General features: G+C 32.7%; 2 protein-coding genes across 2 annotated transcripts in view; one reads left to right on the forward strand and one right to left on the reverse strand.

The window, feature by feature from the left end:
* Positions 1–483: 483 nt before the first annotated feature.
* LOC115879491 (dihydrolipoyllysine-residue acetyltransferase component of pyruvate dehydrogenase complex, mitochondrial) lies at positions 484–21,438 on the reverse strand. The gene is made up of 9 exons (XM_030896393.1): positions 21,113–21,438; positions 20,388–20,556; positions 20,193–20,333; positions 16,672–16,849; positions 14,109–14,240; positions 4,904–5,271; positions 3,947–4,154; positions 2,910–3,048; positions 484–956 (listed from the first exon to the last, which is right to left on the reverse strand). Exons 1-9 carry the CDS (start codon positions 21,229–21,231, stop codon positions 827–829), a joined length of 1,584 nt encoding a protein of 527 aa, XP_030752253.1. The 5' UTR covers positions 21,232–21,438; the 3' UTR covers positions 484–826.
* A 130-nt stretch (positions 21,439–21,568) lies between these two features.
* The window catches only part of LOC115879490 (protein smoothened), a 40,282-nt gene continuing 34,977 nt past the window's right edge, over positions 21,569–26,873 (forward strand). Inside the window, exons 1-2 of the mRNA XM_030896391.1 lie at positions 21,569–21,584; positions 21,649–22,630. Coding sequence (XP_030752251.1) covers positions 21,961–22,630 — 670 coding nt within the window. The 5' untranslated portion in view covers positions 21,569–21,584; positions 21,649–21,960. The remainder of the gene's footprint in view (positions 21,585–21,648; positions 22,631–26,873) is intronic.

Below are 26,873 nucleotides of genomic sequence, written 5' to 3' on the forward strand. Positions count from 1 at the left end.
TAATTTAAAAAAGATTTTTTTTGGCATCAGAAGATGTTTTCTGTAGCTTTCCTTCTTCTGGGAGTTCTTCTAAAAGTTTGGCAGAAGCACCTAAAATATATCGTCGACCACACAGCTTTTTTTGTTCTGATTTTTCAGATATGTTCCACTTTGGTTCCACTTGTTCATTATTTTCTTTGCTACCAATCTACGTAAAATTCTACAATCCCGACATAATTATTGTATTACTTTTGATATTATGTGGAAAATATCGCTCGTTTTACTGTCTCAAAACTACATAGAAATGAAACTGGCTCAACAAAAATTTTGTGTGGGCAATGCAGGATATAAACCATAGAATATAAACCTTCACTACTGGTGTGCAAGATGAACTGGCATGGTTAGTGGCGCCAATAAATCTATGCACGTATACCCGCCTTAAAAACTTTAATGTCCCATACCTGATCCTGGCGCATTCATCAGAATAGGAAAATAAATCAAGAATAACTGTACAATATAATTTAATGTTTATATTATTTACATGAAATCAAGAGATATAACAAATAATTTGCCACGTCTAATGCGGGCAAATTAATAAAAAGTGAGTGATTTACTTTAAATGCAGATATTTTACAAAATGATAGTAGTATAACTATAATAACTTAAAAATCTACTATCATTTTAAAATAACAACCAGTATTTTAGGCGCTAAGCGACTCAGCTCTTAAAATCTGTTAAATAACTTAAAAACTGAATAACAAATAAAATAAAAATATGGATGACTGTCCCTTTCAACGGGTTGATCTTAAAAATACATTTTTTGTATCGTAAAAACACATTAAATCTTTCAAAGAATCATTGCCACGGGGTCTTCAAGACATTGTCTAAGAACTTGCAGCCATCTGGCACCAACAGCACCATCGACTACTCTGTGGTCACAACTGAGTGTTACTGTTAGGAACTGAGCTTCTCTGAATCTACAAAAAAAGTTTAGCAAAATAGAATTGTGCCGCTTGGACACAAAAATAAAAAAGAGTTCTTCATATAACACATTCATTAAAAGTTTTTAGAATCTAAGTTAATGAAAATTCAACCTGTATTACCTGTATTACTTTATTGTTCACATTTTGGCACTTCCAGCTTAACCAGAAGTGGATACCAATTTACTTTTATTTTAAATAGAACAATATTTTAAGCTCTTTAAATTCTACATACATGAAATTCTAAACACATTTTGTGTTCCTAGACTATCCAACAGATTAATCCCTGACAGTGAGAGTTATGTCTGTCATTTTAATACATGAGCAATTTTTTTTTCTGCAATTTTTTGAATGTCATCTGTCGAAATCTTTCTTGACTCGTTGAACAGACTATGTTCTATACCTAAGTTTAAACTTCTTTATGACAAAAACATTTGCAGTGCACAAAAAATAAAGATGGTTCTTTTTATAGACCATGATACAAAGAAAACACAAAATATGATATTGCGCAGGTTGGTCACTACGTTAGAGGTGATAACGGCACCATTGGTCGGCAAGTTCCGCGCGCCAATTTCAAATCGTCAAACTGATGACACATAAAAAATGTGAAAATTACTTTTCAACTGTCAAGCTCAACGATTTGACATAACTTTTGAGGTTATGTCCCCCTTATGAGGTTGTTCCAATGACTAACGGTGCCGTGGTCATATATTCAGTCACCCAAACAGTGCCGTGGTCTTTATTTTTATTTTTCTTAACTTAGCTACTTGAAGGGATATTTATATTTTTGATAAATGTTTTGACCTCGCCTATGGTGTAGGCGGTGGTATCATATTAATTAATTACGAAAAAAACGTATTAAAATGTTAACAAAAGGTACAAAACTAGTATCGACGATTAGCACATATCAAGTACATCTAATATCAGAAAAATAATTACCAAATTCAATAAGAAAACGCTAAAAAGGTGTAGTGAAGTGTTTATTTACTTATGAAACGCAACTCCTGGCTTTTACATTTGAAAGCTTCATTCAAGTATCATTGCGGCTTTTACATTTGAAAGCTCAACACCATTGTAATACAGTTTATACAAAGTTCACTACACACAACAAATTATTAAAAATCGCTAAAATTGTCGCTGCTGGCGAGGTTGTGACTCATCCGTAGGCTCCAATATGACGGCGTTTAACGTAACAAATTCTGCTGCAGCCCTTTATATGGGTGTTACACGTCCTTGTATTCTTTAGTCATTGGGTTGTTCCCTATTTTAGGTCTCTTTGTATTAGTGGCAATTGAACAATATGGATATTTTTTTGTATGGCATATGACGAAATTGGAGCTGCTATATATATTTTCTATAAGGTGACAGAGTAGTTTTAAAAATACATCAATATCCTAAAATATATAATTATTTAATTCTGCTCAGTAAATTTAGTTTTTGTCATTTAATTAAAAATATTTAAAAAACGATTAACTTAGAGTCCATCATACCGGGTCGGCATTTCTGGCCTTGGGCGTCGATTTTCCTGTGTACAGAATACGCCCAATACGCTCAGTAAAATAAGATGTACTGAATAAAGAAAGATGAGCAATTATTTTTCCAAGCGCATGAAATCTAGCATTGAAATAAGTGGTCATGTAATAAATACTTCGCATTTTTCTCTCTCCGACTTGCTAGAGCGGCATAGCAATTCTCACTCCTAGACACGTAAACGACGACCCAAGGTTTTGCTGCAGTAGGGTATACAAAATATGTTTAGAAATTCATCTAAATTCCAAAACGCATAAAATATACAAGTGGTTTGTAGCTCTAGCTTCTATGTAAACTAAGCAATGTGACACAATCGAAACAGGAAATAACAAGTATTTAAAAAGAATGTACAGCGCGAAATATCTTTAGGCCCTAAAAACTTTTAATGGATAAGTTGTGTGGCAATCCGTGTATATTTACCCTTTTTCGTTGTTATCGTCTGGTACTAATCTTGTGCTTGTTGTTCCAATAGCAAGGATACAGCCTTGAGGAGGATTGATGATGGCAGAAAAATAGTCAACACCAAACATACCTAAGTTAGATACGCTGATGCTACCACCTAAAAAAACAGAATAATAGTTTTATACTTCGTGTTATTTCACGATAAACATTATTGAATATTTAACGGTTTATAAATCTTAATACCTAATTATTTATATTTTTAGTCTAGAAATGATTAATATGTATTCACAAACAAGTGAATGTTATAATTGAGAACATTAGTCTCTCTTGTTTTCTAAATCCTAAAAATATATCCATACATATTTAGATTTACTTTTGTATTGTTAGCTTTATTACCATCGTGGTAGATATTTAATTATTGTTATTGTGAATATTGTAGAATATTCCCTTCCCGTATATTCTTAATAAATATATAAAAAATATTTTTTGTAAAATTAGGATAACTCAAAACATACGTTACATATGTCCGCAAGCGCATACTAGAATATTTTTAAGAGAAGTATGAGAAGTATGAACGGCAATTCCTTAAGTTCTTAAGGTTAATTTCTTAGAGTTAATGTTAACGGAAGGTTAGGACTAATACTAGAAGTATGAACCAACCATCAAACTTTTAAACTGAAAGATACAAGAAATTTTATTTTTTTTCCATTTTTAGTGGCAAGTAAAAAAGAAATAATTATTATCAAAATTTATCATTTGATCTCGTCTGTCCGTCTGATTTTATTTGTATATGAATACAACAATAATTCAAAGATTATGAACTAGTGCTACTCAAACTTCGACAGTGACTCACTCACAGTCATCAAAATTCTAAGGTAGGTACTTACTTCTAAAGTGTTACAAATTTCAAACTTGGAATTTTATACTAATAATAACTAGTGAAAAATAATTTAAAATTTTATGTTTTTAACTTTTTGAAGATAAATTTTGATTAACTGAATTGAACTTCAAAATAAAAATGAATATATTATTTCAGTCTTATTTAAGTATCTTACCTTGAAATTCTTGTGGTTGTAACTTATTTTGTCTAGCCTTAGCCGCCAATTCCTTAACTGCCAAACTGATTTGTACTACACCTTTATTATTTGCTTCAAACACTATCGGTGTAATCAAACCTTTGTCCGTCGATACTGCTACACTTACATCTACGTTCTTGAATTGTCTAATTGTAGAGTCCATCCAAGCAGAGTTGGCTTCAGGCACCTTCAGAATAAAAACAGATTATAGTGCTTTAACAATAACATAGGTAAAATATTTATTTAAGCTTCATTCAGAACCTCGCAATTAGTGAAATAAATTAGTGGTTCCAATAAGCGTAGAAGTTTGTTCCTTTAATTACACTGTAACCTAACAGAACGTCAAAATTCGTGGTAGATATTTTCAATTAGTAGAAAAAGTTATCAAATTTTTAACTTTTCCACTAATTATGCTTCAAAATTTGCGAGAAATGTCATTTTGGCCTTTGATTATCTTCCGTCACGAGAAATTGTGGTCAAAAATCAAAAGTTGATTGTTTTATAAGCTAAATATTAGGCTTACTCTATGGATACGACTAACTAACGCCAGCTGTTGCTAGTATATTCTATTACGTTTAATTGTGTTTTTTCAACATTGTGAAAGATCGTAAAATAAAATATATAAAGTGTAATTGAAACCACTAATTTATTCCACTACTTGCGAGGTTCTGAATGAAGCTTTAATCTTAATTTAATATCGAAATTTTGAATAAAAAGCAGACAATTTTTTTTGTCTGCTCATCTATAGTGTAGATGTGTAGCTAAGAAAACAAAAAACAATTTCAAGAGTTAAGAAATAAAATAACGCACATACTCAAATCCTCATATTGTAGTGTAACTTGGCTTTATCTGCCAGTCAATTTAAACTTAACATTGCAGCTAACCTCGTTCAATAAAATCGACGTCGCCGGTAGGAAATTTCAACATTACACCTACCTTTTGTGAAGCGACAGCGACGGCTTTAATAATAAAATCGTTTACGCTAAGCTTCACGCCGCTCTTCTCCAATTTCTTGTTGTACGTCGACCTGACTTTGAGCAGCTTGTCTACGTTAACTTCGGAGGTGAGGTAGTAATGGGGGATGTGCTGTTTCGACTCGAGAAGTCTCTTGGCAATGGTGCGCCTAATGTTGGACACAGGGATGTCCACGAAGGGACCGGGCGCGGAGGCAGAGGCGTGGCTGCTGCCGGGGGCCACCGGAGGAACGAAGATGCTTTGAGCTGGAGGTGGTGGAGCGGCGGGGGCGCCCGCTGCCGCTGTGGGCGGTGCATAAGCGGGCGCTGCAGCAGCTGGGGCTGCAGACACTGAAAAAGACGGATACACAAAATTAGTAAACATATTTAAAGTCTATACCGCGGCCTCCCCTTACCGGGTGCGTCTCAAAAGTGGCTCACCCCTATAACTTTTTTATTTTTTCAGATAACAAAACGAGATTTGGTATTTTAGTATATGACATAAATTCGGATTGATTGGACACACAGGAAATTACTAAAACTTATGCTTTTTAAATGACACTCTCAGTATTTTCTACTTTGTTCAATAGAAAATGACACTCTGTATAGAATGACATATCATATGTCAACTTTTGACATTTTCGCATATGGTTTATTTGAAATTGTAACCTGCGGTTCATAACGACAACTTGACCGAAATATGAAGTGTGTGGTACCAAATTATTGGTAAAAAAAATGCTTTTTCCAAATATGCTAATGAGCCACTCTTGTTCTATTTGAAAAAAACTGAGATGATTAAAAATACGATTTGAGCATCTTTTAACTAAGGGACAATACACGAAAAACATTAGATGATCAAATATATTTTTCCAAGGCTCCTTGATTAAAAATTAGTGTTAAAAATTAGTTAAAAACGCAGCCATGGCACTCTAGAATGAAATTTAAAATGCGATTTATTTTTAAGCTGAAATGTCAAAAGTTGACATATACGGTATGTCATTCTATTCAGAATGTCATTTTCTATCGAATAAAGAAAAAATATACCGAGGGTGCTATTTAAAAATCAAAAGTTGTAGTCATGTGACCGAAAATAAATGAATACGACAATCAATCCTAATTTACGTCATATACTAACACACCAAATGTCGTTTTGTTATCTGAAAAAATAAAAAAGTTATAGGGGTGAGCCACTTTTGAGACGCACCAGGTATAAGCAATGAGACGAATTACGTCCCAGTGTTGAAGACAGGGTGCCAAGATTTAAATCAGCTTGATTTTAATCAAGATTTAAATCGTGATTTAAATCAACGGATATTTTTTATTTTAATCGATTTAAATAAAAAAAAAACCACTTGCTTAAAAACTTACGATAAATCGAGAAATAAAGTAACGTGTAAAAGTTATAAAAACTTATAAAACCTATAAAGCTATAAAATTATTCCTATAATAAATATACCCTATATCTCTTCATCAAATACAAAGTTACACTTGCTATTGTAACGTTCAAAAACTTTAATAAATCGAAACATTATATATATTCAAATGAAATTTAAACAGCTTTAACACGTTTGTGGATGGACACATACGGTACCTTTGCCGAGAACAATAGGGGTAGCTAGTATAACAATAGGTAATAAAGATTTTCATGGACCGCCCCCACCAGTGTCGGGTATTAATTGGCGGGGTGTTCATAACCATACAGTGATCAGGTAGCTATTAAACCACAGAATAACTACAGACCGATCAGCCAACACGTAACAAAAAGCGAACAATTTTTTTGCTACAACTATTGTGGGACGAGTCCGGTTCAAGCTCATTCAAGGGCAAAACAAATTACTTTATTATTATATAAAAAAAATCGGCTGGTAGAATCTGTAAAAGTTATAGCGCCTATGGTTTGTGATGCTTTAAGGCCCCAGCCCTTCTCGCTGTGCTATCAACCATTAAGAAATAGACTATAAGAGCTCAAACGCACTGACGACCAAGTCGTAGCGACCAGCCAACGGCTAGAACGGTAGTGCGCGTTGTATCATTTGATTGGTGGCCGTTGGTTGGTCGCTGCGACCTGGTCGTCAGTGTGTTTGAGCTCTAATGGAAATACACAAAATTAGTAAACAGATAAAATATACTACAGAGAAATCAATAAGTGTTGGTGTGGACATCGTCAAAGACGTTGACACGATTACCAAATTAAATTTCTAATAAATAAAAATTTATGTAAAAGTTAGAGCGCACTTTTTCCTTCTTCTTATAATTTTATATCCTAGTTAAAAAAGACAGCACGTGGCCTCACGTAAACGAATTGACCGATAAAAAAGGCTTTATATTGGTAGTCATGGCCGTTAAACTCCGTTAGAGAGGTAAAAATATTGATATTGTTGCTTTAAGTTTTGTGGCTTTTATTGAAAATACATAAATCTTTTGGCGTGTTTCAGTTAAGTTCGATATCAGTTTACGGACTGAGTAGAATCATAGATAATAGACATAATTAGTAGAATCTCACAAAAAGTGAGGACTAATGTTAAACCAATTAGAACTTTACATATTTCAGCTTTCATTCAGAACACTTGCTAATAACTTCATTTAATTAGAATTTGTTTATGTAATAATCATAGACAAAGTAATAATGTAGAGAGAAAACAATATTATTTGTGTCTAAAATCAAAGTGAAAAATCAGTGATAAAATTACGAATTTTATTTAACACTACTTGTTAAAAGTCAAAGTAAAAAAGGTAACCGTGGCAATATTGCGACGGACGTTCGTCAAATGTTTCGATGACGTGCACGCCAACTTTTATTGACTTTTCTATAGTTAATTAGGTGACAAGACGCATGACAACAATTTGTAATGAGATTACGGGTAATTAGCTACAATTTTTTGGGTGCCATTCTCTATATGCTCTCTAAGTTTAAACTTCTTTCTTTGGCTATATTTTAAGTAATTTATTAATATTTTCGGAAACTATCGTTAGTCAAACAAAACATAAATACAAATATCCCTGTTTGTTATGTAATAACAAGTACCACAATAGATCTAAGAAGATGGCAATGGATGCGGCCAATAGCCACCTCAAGGAATCTAATATAATAACAAATGTTATAAATTTATAGAAATAAAATTGCGACAAAGATACATACTACTTAAATGTTTTATGTCTGATTCATAATACTTTATTTATTACATAAAATGACAGAAATCAATCGGCGATAATCTCTGCTTTGGTTTAAATTAAAAATGACATAAGAAAATTTAGCATGTCGCTTTCTGGTATCTGTCAAATTTGACATTTAAAGTAATAAATGCCTCAATGGGAAAATGTGTTTTCTGGCTGAATTTTCAGAAAGTTATTTCTATTCTATTACATAACTATACCAATTTTCAATCAACTAGAGGAAAACAATCGTTATTTTTATCCAATAGTGTCAGATATTCATCTAGTACGCATATATTGAGTTAAATGTTTTGCATAAATTAATAGTTTTTATACGAAAAGTTAAATTTTGTTGTACAAAAATTGGCTTGCGGATGCCAAACTAGGAATAAGTCTTTCATATATCGAGATGACATTATTCCTACACATTTTTTGTGTCGAAATTACCCAATAAGGGCACAAGTTTCTTTATACAATATTTTCAATTCAAAATATTCAATATTTTCTTTAAAAATCAAGCCCGTTATTATAGTATAATATATTAGATTTTTAGACAATTTTTTATAACACCTTCCTTTTAATTTGATTAGAGATCATATAGGGACAATATCTAAATAAATAATTTTATAAATAGGCTATAAAAATATGTTTTCACATTTAGTATAAGCGATAGCAAATAAGTCCCCAACATGTACAAATATGAATTTCATGATGGCATCTCAATAGATAAGAAAGTCATTCGTACTTTGCGTCACTTTCTACAATTTAAATTATTTTCAAAATAAATTAATTTTTTTATACAGGGTCTCCCAGAAATAAGTGCAAGTATTTTAACTGGTAGTATATTTCGGCCTCAGAAACACGCCGATGAGTTTTTTTGCGAAAAATTTTTTTGAAAATTTGGAATTTTTTGAAAAAAAATTTGGAAATAGTTTTATGTTAAAAAACATAATTTCTTGATAATATGGCAACATAGGTAGTAGATTAAATGTACATAAAAGAAAATCCAGAAAAGATCCAGTGGTTCTCAAAATTTAAGCAAAAAAGCATTTTTAGGGTTCCGTACCCAAAGGGTAAAAACGGGAACCCTATTACCACAGAATATCTAGCTACGCAACAGAAAAATACTCGAAATGAAAGAGCTAAAATTGCACAAATAGAATACTAGATGGCGCGACAATATCATAATCAGAATATAATTAGAAATTTTGAACTTTCGGTTTTGGATCGACGGCTCGTCGACGGCCTTATAGCTCGGCTAAATATGCACAGATGCGGTGATTTTTGGCCAAAAGACTTGAATTGGCATCCCATTTTTTATTGTGTATAATGCAGTATGTGTTTCTTTTCTATTCTTCTTTTCTTGTCAGATAAACTTATATTAATTATTCCTTGTGGCTATTAAAATAGTTTTAAGTATATTATTACAAAACATATATATTTTAATATACAGCTACCTTATAATGTTAACCTTGCGGATACCTTTAATTACCTTTCAAAAGAGTAATAATATACAGGGCGATTGATAGTGATATTTATTAATGCTGGAACGTTAGTAATGAAATATAAGCTTGTCTAATAATGGAAATAATTTACCACATGATTATGCAGTCAAAAAATGTTAACGTAACTAAAAAATACTATAATAACGAATTTCTTTCATTTGCCACGTTATTTATATCGATTGTAGGTAGATTTTAAAAGTGACACAGGTACAAACGAATATACAGGTCATTGTTTCCGATAAAAGTAGCTGTCACGACTGCAGATGCAATGTGGATTAAAATCGCTGAAACGCCTAGGAGGTTGGAGGTAAAAATTTTAATATTTTCCGATCTTGTTCTAAACAACAATAATTATTTAGGTCGTCCACAGTGGCCGAAGGTTACATAGAAGAATCTATTGAGAAAAGAAGAAAGTTTGCAAACTGCTAATGGGGAAAAGATTCGATTGCAGATGCAAGTTTTCAAAATGCACAAAATTGTTCATTTCATTTTTATCTTTATAAATAAACTTAAGTATACCAAATTTGGGTATTTAATAACTCCAGGAAATGATATCATAATAGTGTACTATATTATGGTACCACTCTATATACTTTAAAAACCATTATTGCAAACTCACCGAAGATACGTAGTATACCAAGTTTGAGCCCAAGCCGTGGCCAGGAAATCACCGATCGTAATATGGTACTATATTACCTTACCACTTTATATGCATCATAGTACCATCATATTACAATGTCAAAAAAGCAATAAGTTTCCCAAGTTTAAGTCAATCGAACGCCATTACTTAATACACTTATATTATGGTACCAGCATGGATATATTTCATGGTACCATAATAATGACAATGGTCATCAAAAATACGCAAGTATATATCAAATATGAGCTCAATCGAAAAAGCCTCTTTTAAATAGGTATTGGTAATATGGTAATATATTAAGGTACCTTTTGATATGCATAGTATTACCATCATATTAATTGTAACCGAACCATAAAGTTGCCATGACGACCTTTACGGCCTAGGCCGAAAAAAGAAACATTTTACGGACTGAAATGAGTCCGTAAAATAGCTGTTTTTAAGTCCGTATCGAACGCCAAAATGGTATCGTAATAGTAGAACAATACTTATATTGTCGCCGAATTACAATGAAAATTCAGGATTCAATTATACAATCAAACGTCAGGAAGTGATTGTACTTTAGCTCATAAGATTTAATTCCAACTAACATGGCAAACTGAAAAAAACAGCTCTGATCTATTTTTTATACAAATGATCCCAGCAAATTTGAAGGTAGGCTTTATCTGGTAGTATTACGATATCAGAATTACACCGATGAGTTTTTTGCACAACATTCTTTTAAATTTTGAATTTGTAGAAAACTGTTTTCTTTTAAATTTATTGCCCTCTATTATGTAGTAGCGAAACTACCACATCAAAATATCTGATTTGGAGACAGACTTTTAAAGCCTGTCTCCTTTTGCTACCTACAATTTTATACATGTAACGAGGCTTCTGTTGCGTAGCTAGATATTCTGTGCTATTACTAAGACTTCGCTGTCCGTCCGTCCGTCTGTCACAAAGGTCTATCTTATGAACCGTTATAGCTAGACAGTTGAAATTTATACAGATAATGTATCTATGTTGCCGCTATAAGAACAAATACTAAAAACAGAATTAAATAAATGTTTATAAATAAAAAAGTATTTTCACTAAACATTATCTTTTAAGTAAGAATTTTACATAGAATCTTTCAAGTTCTCAGTGGCCGCGTGGTTTAAAGCGTTAGGACTTTACGCTGCTATGACGTTGGTAAGGCTGGTTCGAATCCTAGTCAAGGCGACTTTTTTTAATCGTTTTTTTTTAATTTTTACATATTTATTATTGATAAATACAATTTTTAGTAATGTGTTTCTTCATTTTTTTTTAAATTACTTATACGCGCATTCAAAATTTCAGCTAAATCGGAAAAAAGTTTATAATAATATAGTGTCTAATGTTGTATAGATAATGAATGGTACGGAACCCTTCGTGCGCGAGTCCGACTCGAACTTGACCAATTTTTTGTTTCAATTTTCAAAGTAAAATAACTCGGTATTTTGGACTTATTTGAAAAATAGTAAAGAAAAAAATTGTTACTGCAAAATACTTGCACTTATTTCTGGGACACCCCGTATAACCACTAGATAAATATTTGACTTACAAACAAACTGCCATCAGATATTTTTGCTTCAACCACGAGAATCGGCAGCTATTGGTTAAAACTGACGAAATTTAATTTTTCAGCTAGATAACTGAAAATATGTAACAATTTTTAAATAAAGTTTTTCAAAATTCTGTCAGAAAACCCATTTTTTACACACTTATTATTCTGAATGTCAACTTTGACAGATACCTGAAAGCAACATGCTAAATTTTCTTATATCATTATTAATCTAAACCAAATCATTGACCATCTCCGAAGTTAAATTTCACCTAATCCATAAATAAAAAAAGTTCCATATGATTCGGGCTTTACCTGTGACACTGTATAAAAACAATATCTAGGTTTGTTCCAATCCGCCGCAGAACCGTCACCGAACGATCACGCTCGTGCGCAGTAATTCAAATCTGTTCCAACCGAGATTTGACGGTTATCGGACGATTCTATTTGCGTACCAACCTACCTTGGGATCGTTTAGTTACGATTTCAGAACGGTAATTTCGGTACATGGTCCAAATTGAGAACTGTTTGGGCTGACTTGCGCATTAAAGCATATTGGCAGGGATTATCGATTTTTAACAGCTGATTCTGGTCCGCCGTCCGGCTGATGCTTCTGTCTCGGTTATTTTTTACGAATTCGAATACGTGTTGCGTTATACTTTTGCTTGTGAGTTTGTGTGGAGTAAATCGTTCGGAAATTTTAATTAATTTTTTATTTATAAAATAATGTTCCAAGATTCTATCACTGCAATGAAATAACAGGAAACTACGCATAACAGGATCATAAAAGAGAGGATAGGTAAGTGAGTTAGTGAGTATACAGTTGAAACAACACTTACCAACAATTACTGGATTCTGATTCTCCATTTCAAGAATAATAATTATTATTATTGTAAATTGCAAACGAAAATAATAAGGTTATGTTATGAAATTCTAAAGAAAAACAAAAAACCGATGGATACACGCACGCTTGACACTTTTGACAGTCCCGAAAACAATCCACAAAGCGTTCCAACGTTGATACTTTTCACGAAACGTGACACCGTGCACCGTCACGAAACTATTCGAAGTACCGATTCGAGTACGGTTTCGGAACGATCCCGAAATGCTGGTTGGAACAAACCTAAAATAAACTAGTCTACATAAAAAAATAAAATCTGAAAAAGTAACAAACAACAACTGTCACTGTCATTGGATCTCTAATTGAATAGACTACAGATATAAATCGCAAAACAATTTCCGATGCACATGATCAATTTTGAGTGACTAGCGATGGCAACAGCGCTGGCAGATTGTGATGGATTTATGAGATGAATTTTAATGTAAAATTGGGTAACAATATATTTATTGTATCATTTTTTAAAGATTTTTACTTTTTATTTTTAATTTAATAATTAATATTTTAGTAATTAATTTATTTATTAACAGTATTTAAACACTCACAGTAGAAATATTTAAATTTAAGGGCAGCAGCTACTTGCTACAAATCGAAATAAGTAGAAATAATTTTAAAAGTGGTATAATGTGCTTACCAATCAAACTTACTTTTCTGGATGCAGTCAAGGGTAATAAAAGACCTTTATTGTCACGTCCTCGTTCAAAATAGTTTATCAGGAAAGCTACAAGCTTTTTGCTTCAACTGTTGAAATGCTTCGGCATATTTTTAACACACAATTTCAAGAAATGCAAAAACAAAAACAAAAATACAAAAACTCGAAAATTTAGTTCGTAAAAGAACTGTTTGTGTTTTAAAGTACAATTTTTCAAAAAAAGACTATGAAAATCGGCAAAAGAAAACAGAATAATTACTCCCAAAGATTCAACAACAGAATATTATACAAAATAATGACTGACATTCTGACAATTGTCAAATAATAAACGACAACTTTGATGATCGCGGAGCAATGTGACCAACATGGCGATAATAAAAATCGCTCTAAACTAATTCTTGCAGCTTTAATCTAAATAAAATATCTATTACAATTATTTGCTCTATTAAGTAAAATGAAGAGCAGCTGGGTATTTTAAATTATACAACAAATTTAAACAGTTTTGCCAAAATTTCAGTCAGGTTTATAGGCTTTAGTGTCAATTTCGATATGATTGATAACGTGCATCGGAAAATGTTTTGCGATTACCGTAGTTAATATATCGTTAATAAATGATTGGTGCAATTATGTCAATAATTTAAAAAAATCGATATATAGTTGTAATTCGTAAATATCAGATTATAGGTACAATATCAATTTTAATTTTTTGGATTTTAAAGTATAGCAAAAAAATCAAAAGCTTATTTTATTAACGTTCTTAAAAAATATAGTATAATTACCCTGAGAGGCTAAATCTGAGGAAGTTATGGCGCCAAACAAGCCTGTTCCTTTTCCTTGCAAACGAATATTTCTTTGTTCCGCCAATCTTTTGGCCATAGGACTAGCATACACTCGGTCTCCATGTGGAGCAGCTAGAAAAATTTGTCATGAATACAATCCAAGCAACATAACAAATCATTAGCTTTATATTTATTAGTATTGACTATATCCTAGAAGTGTGATTACTGAAACGTATTGAAACTAAGACATACAATACACATGACAGTAAAACGCATACATTTGTTTGTGTTAGTCTCTTGATAGGTTCTTTCACAGCAAAAATTAGAATATATATATACATGTCACATGAAATTAACAACAAAAAATAGTGAAATAGTTGACTAGTTTAACTTCTTTCCCTATTAAATTAACTAATAAAACAAGAACAACAGTAAAGATTTATACTTTATTTAAAACCACGGAATAAATTAGTGAAATCAATTATACTTTATATTTAAGATTATCCTCAATATTAAATTAAAACAATTAAAATTAATAGAACATCCTTAAGACAGCCCAATAATTAGCTTAGGCTAGGTTAGGTTAGGTTGTTGAGGTTTGGAATCATGTCTGGAATCAAGTTTTAAAGTGTCGGTATTCCAGTGCCCGACAGGGGACAGCAGGTGCTCTATGGTTTTCGTGGGAAATCTTTCATCTGACGAGGTTTACCCCCGTGGGGCAGTTTCAGGTGACGACACCTACAATTATGCGTACTAGGTTCTCTTTGTGCTCTAGTATTTGTTTTGTTCTTTTACTATCTACCACTGACCACTGGCCACATTCTTCGAGCTGTACCCATAGAAAAAGTCAAACCAAACCAAACCAAACCATATTTTTTCTTGACAGACGATAATGAAAGGCCAAAATATACTTACTCGCATACATATTACTAGATATATTACTTACTTAATTACTCGCACATGCGCATTAGATATATTACTTACTTAATTACTCGCACATGCGCATTAGCATTTTCAAATTTCAGCGAAAAAAGTTTGATAACTTTTTCTACTAATAATTGAAAAGTACTATCACTAATTTTGACGTTCTGAATGCTTGCATTAAAATTAGAGGAACATCTACGCTAACTGAAACTAATTTATTCCACTAATTTTGAGGTTCTGAATGAAGCTTTAGACTAAAGACTATGAAATCCTGATGGCTTGAAATTGTTAAATATATGTACAGTGCATCTGCTGGATCTGTGTCTATGAAAGGAATGCGGACAAAAAACATTTAAATAAACAGCAATATATTTTATACGTCGATTTGACGAGTGCGTCACCGCAAATCGCTCCGCCACTCATTTTATTGGCTACTTGCAAATTTGTTGAATTTTTATTGATGGGACGCGTCGTCTATTTTTTACGAAAAACATCGAGAGAATATCGTTTCCCCTCTCACGGATACCCCGTAGCTACAGAACGGACAGACGTACTGTATACTTACTCCTTCAAATTCTAACATTTTTTGAACTGAAAAATTATTGATTAAAAGAAATAAGTAAACCTAGAGGAATTTTAAAATTGGAATTGTTTTACACTACAAAAGTACTAAGCGCGTATATCATCTTACATATACCATATCACCATCTCAACTACAAGTTTTTATATAAAACCCCCTTTACATATAAAGAAAAAGTATAGGCTTAGTGCATTTCAGTTGATTTTAAAAATTCTGACCGGAGCGTTTGATACGGCAGAAATTAGAAGTTTTCGCTCGGTATTTCACGCAGTTCCGATGTTGATCGCATTAAAATAATATTAAAATCGTGACTTTCTCATAATATTTAAGTATTTTAGTTTTTAATAGTGCAGCTATTGAAACGACAAAATACTCAGGCACGAGGTTTGTGTGATGTAACGCTGTTTCGGGTAGTACAAATTAAGTGAAAAAGAACAAAAGTGCAAAATCAGTACGTAAAACTATGCTACCTACCCTAGCTGAACTCATTTAAAAAGTTTTATTAGCTTGAATAATAAATTATAATACAAGTTAGACCTTCTGAAGATATCAAAATATTTATATAATTTTTTATTTTTATGTTTAGAATTTTCACAAATTATACTTCCTAACACTTTTAGGATAATTATATAATAAATTTTTCGTATACTCCCTATTTAAATCCATGTATTTGTATACGCCGCGCCGGTTGTTTACCATATTTTCTTATGGTGGCAGCACCGGCGGAGAATGCACCAAGCCTATGATATACATATATTTTCTTGTCCATGTAGCAACACAGGAGGCCCGCGATTCTCAAAATGTTTCTATATTTTTTTAATTATTATCAAAGTTACTGGGTTATTTTCTCAGGTTATTTTCAATTCATTTTAAAAACAACAAATTGAAAATATGTTTCTCTCGTGTTCAGGTCTACCGCCCCTTAAAAGCCTTCCATTTATTTGAATAAAATACACCTGTATATATCGTTAAAAAACTTCAATACATTTACATATATCTTAGAAAATTTACTACTAGGATATAGACAGTACAGAATTATTAAAATGAAGTATAAATTACCTGCGGGTGGCTGAGATACAGGAGCAGCTTGAGGAGTTGGTGGTGCAGCCGCAGGTGTTGGTGCAGAAGGTGCCGGTGCAGCTGGTTTTGGCGCTGCTGCTGGGGCTCCAGCAGCAGCATCATCTTTAAACTCTTTAAAAGCGGCTATGTCACCTTCACTTTCAACAATTATACAGACCTGTAAATAAATGAAACTAATTGTGTTTGAGTTGAACTTTACTGTCAAATATTAAATGTTCAAAACAGTGGACGTGTCCATGAATCTTTGAATAAAAAGCCACGAACGAAAAGATTTCGACAGACGACATCGAAAAAATAACAGAAAATAAAATTTGTGTGTAAATTAAAATGACAGATACAATTGTCACTATCAGGGGTTCTCCCGTTGGAGGGACTATCGTGATAAATGATAGTAGGGCATGAAAATCAATGACAATCGAAATAAATATGAAATATACCTACTTTTGCACCAAAGTTCTAGCTTTTTAAATAAAGTAATCCCAAAACAATTTGCGAAGCACGTGGTCAACTTTGAGTGACAGCGCTGCCAGATTGTGATGGATTTATATGTTGAATCTTAATGTAAAATTGGAAAACAATATATTTATTATATATAATTTCTTAAAGATTTTTATGTTTTACATATTTTTAATTGAATAATTAATATTTTAGTAATTCATTTATTTATTTTATAGCAGCAGTCACTACTAACACTCACAGTGGAAATATATAAATTTAAGGCAGCAGCTACTCGCTACAAATCGAAATAACTTTGAAAGTGGTATGATGTGCTTACCAATCAAACTTACTTGTCTGACTGCAGTCAAGGGTCAAGGGTAATAAAGGAACTTTATTGTCACGTTCTCGTTTAAAATAGTTTATCAGGAAAGTTACAAACTCTTTCCTTTGACTGTTTAAATGCTTCGGTATATTCTATTCGGCTCAACACACAATTTGAAGAAATGCAATACAAAAACACGAAAATCGCCAAAAAACGAGAATTACTCCCAAAGGTTCAACAACAACCAACAACACGATATTATACAAAATAATAATTGACATGATAATTGTCAAATAATAAACGACAACGTTGGTGATCGCGGCACAATATGACCAACATGGCGATAATAAAAATCGCTTGAAACTAATTTTTGCAGCTTTAATCTAAATAAAATATCTGTTACAATCATTTGCTCCATAAAGTAAGATGATGAGCTGCTCGGTATCTTAAATTATATAACAAATTTAAATATTTTGACCAAAATTTCATTCAGTCAGGTTTATAGCCTTTAGTGTCAATTTCGATATAATCGATGACGTGCATCGGAAAATGTTTTGCGATTACCGTAGTTGATTTTTTGTTCGGTGGATTTGTCATAAAAATACTAAAACGTCATAATCAAAATTACGTGGTTTTTAAATTATGACCATTTTAGAAATATTTTTAAGTCTTATTTTAAAGAATGTTATATTGTGCGTATTTACAGGGTGAGTCATAACTAGTAAAACATACAACAAAAACAGTAAAGCAGATAGCAAAATCAGTAAAAGTCTCCTGTCTGGCTCAAGTGCGACCACTCCATAGTCAACAATTAAAACAACAGAGCTGGTCAAAAGCTCGGTATAAACTGATTTTCAACGGAGACTGTCACAGCCGCAGCCGTCCCGCTTGACCCACCTTTATTTGTTTATCTAACTAATCTGTAAAATATGTAATTTATATTTTTGAAGTGAAACTTCTTTACTTTGTCGGTAGGAGCTATTGAATACATACATCAATCAAACCTAATTTATGTCGTATACTAACACGCCAAATGTCGTTTTTTTAACTGAAAAAATAAAAAAGTTATAAGGGTGAGCCACTTTTGAGACGCACCCGATATATTTGCATTATCTTAAGCATCTACTTATTATTTCTATTGTTAATATAAATACTCTAGGATTATACAACCTGAGAAATAAATACATTTTATTAATATTATATATTATATAATATACAGACCCCTCTTTTAAATAACATACTTTTAACTCACTGTTTTATTATGATTGGTTATGAATAAGATACTGTTAAAAAACACTTCTATGTGGAAAGTATCAATAAGTAATTTTGAAAAAGCTAAAAATCTGTTGAAAATTTAACCTACACATGGATATTTTATAAACCATCTGGTATATATCGGGCTTGTCACATTTAAGTTGATTACATATAAACAATTCGATCGCAGCGCTCGATACGGCAGAAATTAGAAGTACCCAGCTAAAGTATCTCACACAGTCCCCTTACCGTTCATGTTAGAGATGGGCGGTTATTGGTAAAAAACCGGTTATAGGTTAACCGGAATTATCTTTAAAAAATAATAACTTGACAAAATTAACCGACACAAATTAACCGGTTATCCAAATAACCTAACCTAGCAAAACTAAATATTTAGTTTTCCTATAGGTTTACTTACCTCTACACTCCATAGGTCTATTTCAAATTAGATAATAAGCTTAGTTAAATCGCATGATTAAATAGGATTGTAGCAATGTAAGTATGTATATGTACAAATGAATTTAAATAAAAATTCTAACCTCACTTTTTGAGTAGACATGGATAGATATTAAATACAAAACTAGTAATTACTTAAACGCTCAAAATAAACTACACAACCAAAGTTCTACAATCTACAACCAAGTTATTTTAATCAAATACCAAAGAAAAATAAGGAGACTGAATGAATAGATAATGAAAGATTATCTTCATTCATTACTTGAACTTTAATTTTGTATTCTTTAGTCTAAGCTTCAAGAGAGACTTCAAACTACAAATAAAATATATTTACGGTGAAACGTGGGTGAAACTGGGCGAAACCATGGAAGACTTTTGAAGAACCGTTGAAAATCCGTTAAAGTCGGTTAAAATTTAAATATAGAATTTAGAGAATCTATTTGAAGTTAGGTTCGTATCACTTGGCTAGCTGGTGGCTAGTAGTAGTCTATGCCATTAGTACTTTGTTTTACGGCCTGACCTGTCAGGGCCATTTGGCCGTTGTTTTGATTATTATCATCAGGGTTCGCCTGATGCCTGATTTAATTTTGACATTTGATGTTTGATGTCATATATTTTCGTTTTGGGAGCGGGAGCGGGATCTCCCGTTATCGTCGTAATATCTGGAAGATCCGTGCCGTTCGCTCCTTCGAAATTTACGATTCAAACAGCTAATATTTAATTGTTACTTGTTTTAAACAAGTACGATTTTTTAAAAAATAACCGGCTATAGGTTATTGAACGTAATGCAAGGTTATTAGGTTAACTGATGAAAAAAAAACTACCTTTAAATAACCGGTTATTTTAGAGGAAAATACCGGTTATTCAAAAAACCGGTTACTTTTGCCCATCTCTAGTTCATGTTATCGATACCTATGTATCATCTGCATATTTCTCAAAAAAAGATTGGAGTATTTCAAATAGAAATCCTCATATTTATGGAGTTCTATAGAAACACAGGTTATAACACTAGACATTTTTCATGACTCACCAATTTTCCAATAGGAACATCTTTGGTACCAGCTGGAATTAAAATTTTTGCTAGATATCCTTCTTCAGGCGTTTCAAATCCCATGGTAGCTTTATCAGTCTCAATTTCAGCCAACAAATCACCTTCATTTAGCTTGTCACCCTTAAAAAGAAAAATTATTTAATAATTGGCTAAGCAATCTATTAAAATAAATACTTCTTTCTTTTCCCAACTGATGATGGTCCCTAGTTCCATAGTGGGAGATAGTGCCGGTAAAGTGACTCGAATATGGCTTGGCAAGTCACTGGAATAATATCTAACCAGGTTTTCTTCTGAATGTTTCCATGGTCGAAGAATCTCATTTGATATGCCATTTGGAAGAGCTCTAAAAATTTAAATTGTAATCAAAACTAATAAGTTCATATTGCACCTTGGAATATCTATGTTTTTTAGAAATGATCTATATATTTTTTATTTTAAATAGCTCATTAGTTGCAAATACTATATTAATGACATGTTAAAAATAGTTCTTTTAAAATGCATTAAAATATGCCAATTTTCATATAGAATTTAAGGTTGAAAAACAGGAGTATATATTTTTATTTTATTTTAAATAGTTTTCATTACCTAACTGTTTGCCTTACATTACTATCATGCATTAAATAGGTACTTGTAGGCACATACCTACAATGTCTTTCACATTGTATACCTATTTTTTATAGGGTTGGAAATTGGAAATAAAGAAATCAGAGATTAAAAGAAAATAGTCTCAAAATTTCTCTCAGATTTCTATTCTGTTAACCAAATCTAATATATATTTTTTAATTAAAAAATACATTTTTCAATGTCCAACAAAATGTAGGTTAAGTAATCTCACCTCGTTAATGAGATGGTTATGTAAGCGAGCAAGTAAGAGAGTTTGAGAATAAAAAGTATTTTACCTGGAACAATTCCTTTGCCTTAAAGTTTGAACAGCAAGGTGTCTTAAACTTTGTGCACGAAAGGCTTTCCTTACGACTTCTTTGGCCACATCACTCCTGAGTATAGCGGTTCGGAACATGTTTAACTTGTAGAGGTATTTAATGCAGTTATTTACAATTTTCTTCAAAACGAAACGGCAGTCACACTTTAGGTCACTATCTCCCTAAGGTCATTTAAAAGACTTTTACGACAAACTTTTGTGATATTGACGTTATCAGCCTGCGATACACGACTTGCCGGACTTCTGACAAGCTGAGAGAAACGAGACGGCAGGAGAAGAAAAGTTTTTTTTGACGTAACTTGACGTAAGATTTTTGGGTTCAGATTCAAGGACGTACGAACAAAAAAGACGAATATAATTTTCCTATTTCCTTGTCTAACATAATTTTAATGCGGGTGGTCCAAGGCCTTGGTCCAAGGCAAGTGTACAAGGTATATAAAGTTGCCTACCTATTAAAGTCATGTATGAAATAATTTATCCTTCTTTAACTTATAGCACATAGGCCAGCTTTCTGATTTTCTTCGTCTAGTAAACAATGTCCAACACGTGGGTGGTCGAAAATTCCAAACAGACAGACAAGATTGACAAGAATCTTAGACAAGAACAGCCCCATGACTGCCCTAAACTTCGCTAAAATGTTTAAAACAGATATGTTTTCTTTGTGTTTTCTGTGTATTGTGAATATAGTGTGAATCTGTGCTTTTTTATTTTTTTAGATAATTTGTTAATATCTATGGTTTGTTAATTTCCTTGACGGAATAGAATTCGTAAAGCCATTCATTTGTGAAAGCCTGATCATTGTTTTATATGATGAAGATACTATTGATACTATTTCTGTATCTATTTGAAACCTCTACTATTTTAGTTGATTCACGATCTGTTTTATTTGAAGATTATCCGACCAATCAGTCTGAGGTGTCGGTTAGAACCGAAGTAAATAATTTTTTAGGCTCCCCATACGTACGACACAAAGAACTGTTTAAGCCAAAGGGCCAAAGGTATTTGGATAAATCATTATTTGATACCAACCCGGAATATTGTAAGCGAAATGCAAAGTGTGAAACTCTACAAACGTCAAAATGTATGGGGGCTAAATTGCCCTACCATTCGACTACATTAGATTTAACTGATCTGAGTAGTCAAGCAAAAGTTCAGGAAAAATTACTGCTTTATGAACAGTACTTACGTTATATACCAAAGTGTTGGGCTGTAATACAACCATTCTTTTGTGCCTTGTACATGCCGAAGTGTGAAGATGAACAAGTTGATTTGCCCAGCAGAGAAATGTGTCGAATCATTTTACAACCCTGCCAAATAGTTTACAATAGTACAGTTTTTCCTGAGTTTTTTAATTGTGAAGATGAGAGGCTGTTTCCTTCAAAGTGTAGGAATGACATCCATGAAATGAAATTTAATACAACTGGATATTGCATGGAACCTTTAATTCGGTCTGATAAAGCAGAATGGTGGTTTAAAGGTTAGTTGTAGGAAAATAGTATAGGAAAGTCACTGGGGGTTGTTTTACAGTTGGCAATTTTACTTCCATGTGAGAAAAGTTGCAGGAATTTTTCATACAATGCATGTGCATTCTGCCCATAGAGAAATTAGAAAGGGGGGTAGCTACAATATTATTTCTGTAAAATTAAAACGGAACATGGGGGCGCGGGCGGGGAAAAGTGAACTACTTCATAAGGAATCAGGACCGTGTTACATAAACTTCAAAAAAGGAAACATAATGATAAAAAAAAATATTTCTCTTATCCAAATGTAAAGTGAATCAACTAAAAGTATGTTAGTTATGTTGTAGTAAACTTATGCCTTGTAACTCCATATCCTAATTTTTATTTTTTTTATAGATAATTTTGTATTAGCTTTGTTACGAGTTACGAGCCTGTACCAGGTGGCCAACTATGAATGGACGCGGCTGTTTATCAGAAATTATTGATTGTATAACTTTTAGAAAAAAATTGTAACAAGTAAATCGACAAAGAGAAATCACTGGAAGTGATTTTCAAGCTCGAAAAATATCCGCTAGGGGGCGCATCTGTGATGGCTAATCGGGAAACAGGATTTTCTTCAAAAATATACAGGTGAAGAGGTATTTTAAATAGTATTGTAATGAATGGGAAATTTGTAGTTTTTTTTAATATAGCATAATTTTTTATGCATAAGCGCTATATTTGTTATGATGTCAAACAACTAGCACCAACTAGATACCACGAAAAAATCTATGGATACAAAATTTATACTAGATATCATTAGGAAAGAAAAGCTCTTTTAAACGTTTACACTAAACGTTTAGTTTGTTTAAATAGGCTAATCCAAACCAGAGTTAGGTATTCTTATTTTACTAAAAGCAAGTTTAACATTCCCTCACCACTTTATTTTATGAGATAGAGCAAAATACACTATATAAAAAATACAATTTTCCCATTGTTTACAATAGCAATATTGAAAATACCATATGATCGAGAAAAAACGGCGTCAGCTATGGCTATGAAATGAAGATCACTGTCATTTTTTATGTAAATTTATATGGGAAATGTCATCGATCGTCATTTCACAGCCAACTGGACGCCATTTTTTTTCGATCATAAGGTACCTCTTACCCCTTGCCTCTTACCTGCATATTTTTGTGAAAAATCCTGTTTTCTGATTGGCCATCTCATATGCGCCCCCTAGTGGATATTTTCGAACTTGAAAAAGTAAAAAGTTATACAATAAGTAGTTCCTGAGATACAGCCGGCATCCATTCTTAGTTTGTCACCCAGTACATTAATGTGAAATGTTATTTCAGTGAGTTTCTTTGAGTCAATACCTTTACTGCTACTACAACTAGTTTATCAATAGAAAACACTTAAATTATCGATGAAGAACATTACATTTTGGGGATAATGTTTGTGCACAAAATACTGAACACATTACTGACTCAAAACTAAAATTGGGTAATTTTCCCCACAGTTCTAGCACCTCCCCTCTGTTATTCCTACATGATTCTGGATTCTGGCATATTAGAATTCAGAATTTAATCTGTGACGTTGTTGCAACTTTTCTTGCACTTGCAGATGATCTGGACCTATAATATTTCAACTTGCATCCAATTTTTTCTAGTTATGTTTAGATTGCCAATTGTTTAACATAATCTCACATTTATGTTTTTAGTTCAATGTGCTTAATAAGTTATGTTAATTTGTTAATTGTCGTTAATAAACGAACAAACAATAAATTCCAAATGAAGGGTCCAGAGGAAAAACATGATAAGCGCCATTTTACTAAATTTACAGGTGAACCCCGGGACGGCTGATGGTTATCAGGTTCTTTCTCTGTATCCTTTATGTATATTTTTACTAGGCATATATCATAGGATTTAACAGCTTATTGCCCTGCACAGTTTATACATTTTGTATGGACCAGTTGGACTAGAGTGTGTAGTTCGTGAACGAACTAGTTCCAATGAACTATTCCGACCCCGGAATGAAAGGAACTAGTTCCTGGTTTCTCAAAGAACTAGTTCCTTAGGACCTATTCCGGGATCGAGACTGTGACCGATATAGAATGATGTGCCTAGAGGAACTAAACTAAATAAAAGACTAGTTTGCGTACAATCGGGCCAGCGCGATCGATGCTAGGCAGGAGTGGGGAGTGCCAGCCATATGCCGTATGTTATCGGATCCGGACCTAAAGGAACTAGAGGAACTAAATAAGACTAGTTTACGTATGGATCAGCCAGCGCGATTGATGCTAGGCAGGCGTGGGGAGTGCCAGCCATATGTTATCGGATTCGGACATAGAGGAACTATTAAAAGACTAGTTCACGGGAATCTATTCAGTCGGCAGATCCGAGATATAATACAAGGCGACGGCGATGGATTCGGCCTTGTCTATTGCCACAGCCGGCGCGGCGTAATTACCACAGAAAATTGTCGTGCATACTTTTTTTGATTTTTAGTTTGTTTTTTAAATATTTTATGGGAATGTTTCACTTTAGGTCCCTAAAATTAAGAAATATCTTATAAAACGAAGTAGATATTCTGAATTTTTAAACAAAAACAAAAAGCTTGAAGTGAGGGAAAATGCAATTTTTCGTAAAATTTTTGTAATATTTGCTCTAATTGTGATATAGTTTTTTAAACTCTGATTTGAGTTTCTTTTTTATATTTTTTATCTGCTATAAAACTTACCTATAAGGGAAATTAAAATAACTTTCGTTGTACATCATAATACGACCACCAGCAAACTCCATAAGACGACGCATGGTGTCATTAATGACGTGCAACGAAAGTTCTTCCAATTTCCCTATATATGTTTTTAACATACACCATTACACGTCTCGTTATATCTACGTACATTATAAAAATTATACAGATCATACTGTGAATAGTTCTGACTGACAACGAAACGCATTAGCAAGCAAGGGGGATGTCAATGTTAGTCGGGAACTATTGTGAACTAAAGACCTAGTTCAAGGAACTATCCCTCTGGAGGAACTAGAACTACGGAACTAGTTCCTCCCAAGGAACTAGAATTCCCACCTCTAAGTTGAACCTACTGTAATATTGTAAAACCCTTTGAATAAGAAGACTAGTAAAACCCTAAAATTTCTTGGCGCTTATCATGTTTTCTCCTGGACCCTTCAAATACAAATAAAAATAAGCCAAATAATAGAAATTTGCAAATGACGCGATGCAGCTAATAAATGTCTAATGCAACAAAATATTTCCGTAAAAAATTGCTGTCTGTAAAGTGAACTGGAACTTAGCTGCGTAATATAGCTGCAACTTTTGTTGCGTTGCATGCAAGTAAAATTGCGGCCTTTAAAGATAAAGTTCGCATGCATGTCATCAAAATAGTTATTTGAGGGTGCATCCACACTATCCTGAAAACGGCGTAACGGCGTAACTACCTTGAATAGATTTCCAGTAATTCTATTGGCTGAAAAATTCATCTGTCAGAAATTTTATCTGTCAAAATCATCTGTCAAAAATTTCAGCCAATAGAATTACTGGAAATCGATTCAATGTCGTTACGCCGTTTTTAGGATAGTGTAGATGCACCCTGACCACAATTGACGAATGCACTTCACAGTGTTGCCTCTGCTACTGTTTTTACCAATGGTTTTTGCCTTAGTTTTTACTTTGACTTACAAATGTCAAATAAAATTTGTAATTTTGTTACCAATTTTTCACTTCAATTTCACTCGATATATTAAATATTTTTCAATACCTACATTATTACTTTGTCTATGATTATACAAACAAATTCTAATTAAATGAAAATATTAGCAAGTTCTCTGAACAAATGCTGAAAAATGTAAAGTTCTAATTAATTAACATTTAGTCTTCACCTTTTGTGAAATTCTACTCACAGTTTTTCGTAAATTGATATTGAGCTTAACTGAAACATTTAAATCTTAAGCTTGAAGGTCTGTGTATTTTCAATAAAAGTCGCAGAATTTAAGCAATAATATCATTTTTTACCTCTCTAAGCTCACGGCCACACAGAAAGCGTTTCTTGCTTTTTTTGCGTGTAAAGCACTTTTGCGATTTTACCGTTTGAAGCTTTTTTTTCGATTTGTGTATTGACCTGAAAATTCGCACACGTATAGAGGGTGTCCAGTTTAAAATGAGGTACCTACATGGGGAATAATGGGGATCTTGAAGACCGTTAAAGTTACAAGATCGGTTAAATAGAAGAAAAGTTGCGTTCTTGTGTGTCCAAAA

This window comes from Sitophilus oryzae, unplaced genomic scaffold (genome assembly GCF_002938485.1).
Source record: "Sitophilus oryzae breed Bouriz unplaced genomic scaffold, Soryzae_2.0 scaffold_1576_pilon_pilon, whole genome shotgun sequence".
NCBI classification, from domain to species: Eukaryota; Metazoa; Arthropoda; class Insecta; order Coleoptera; family Curculionidae; genus Sitophilus; species Sitophilus oryzae.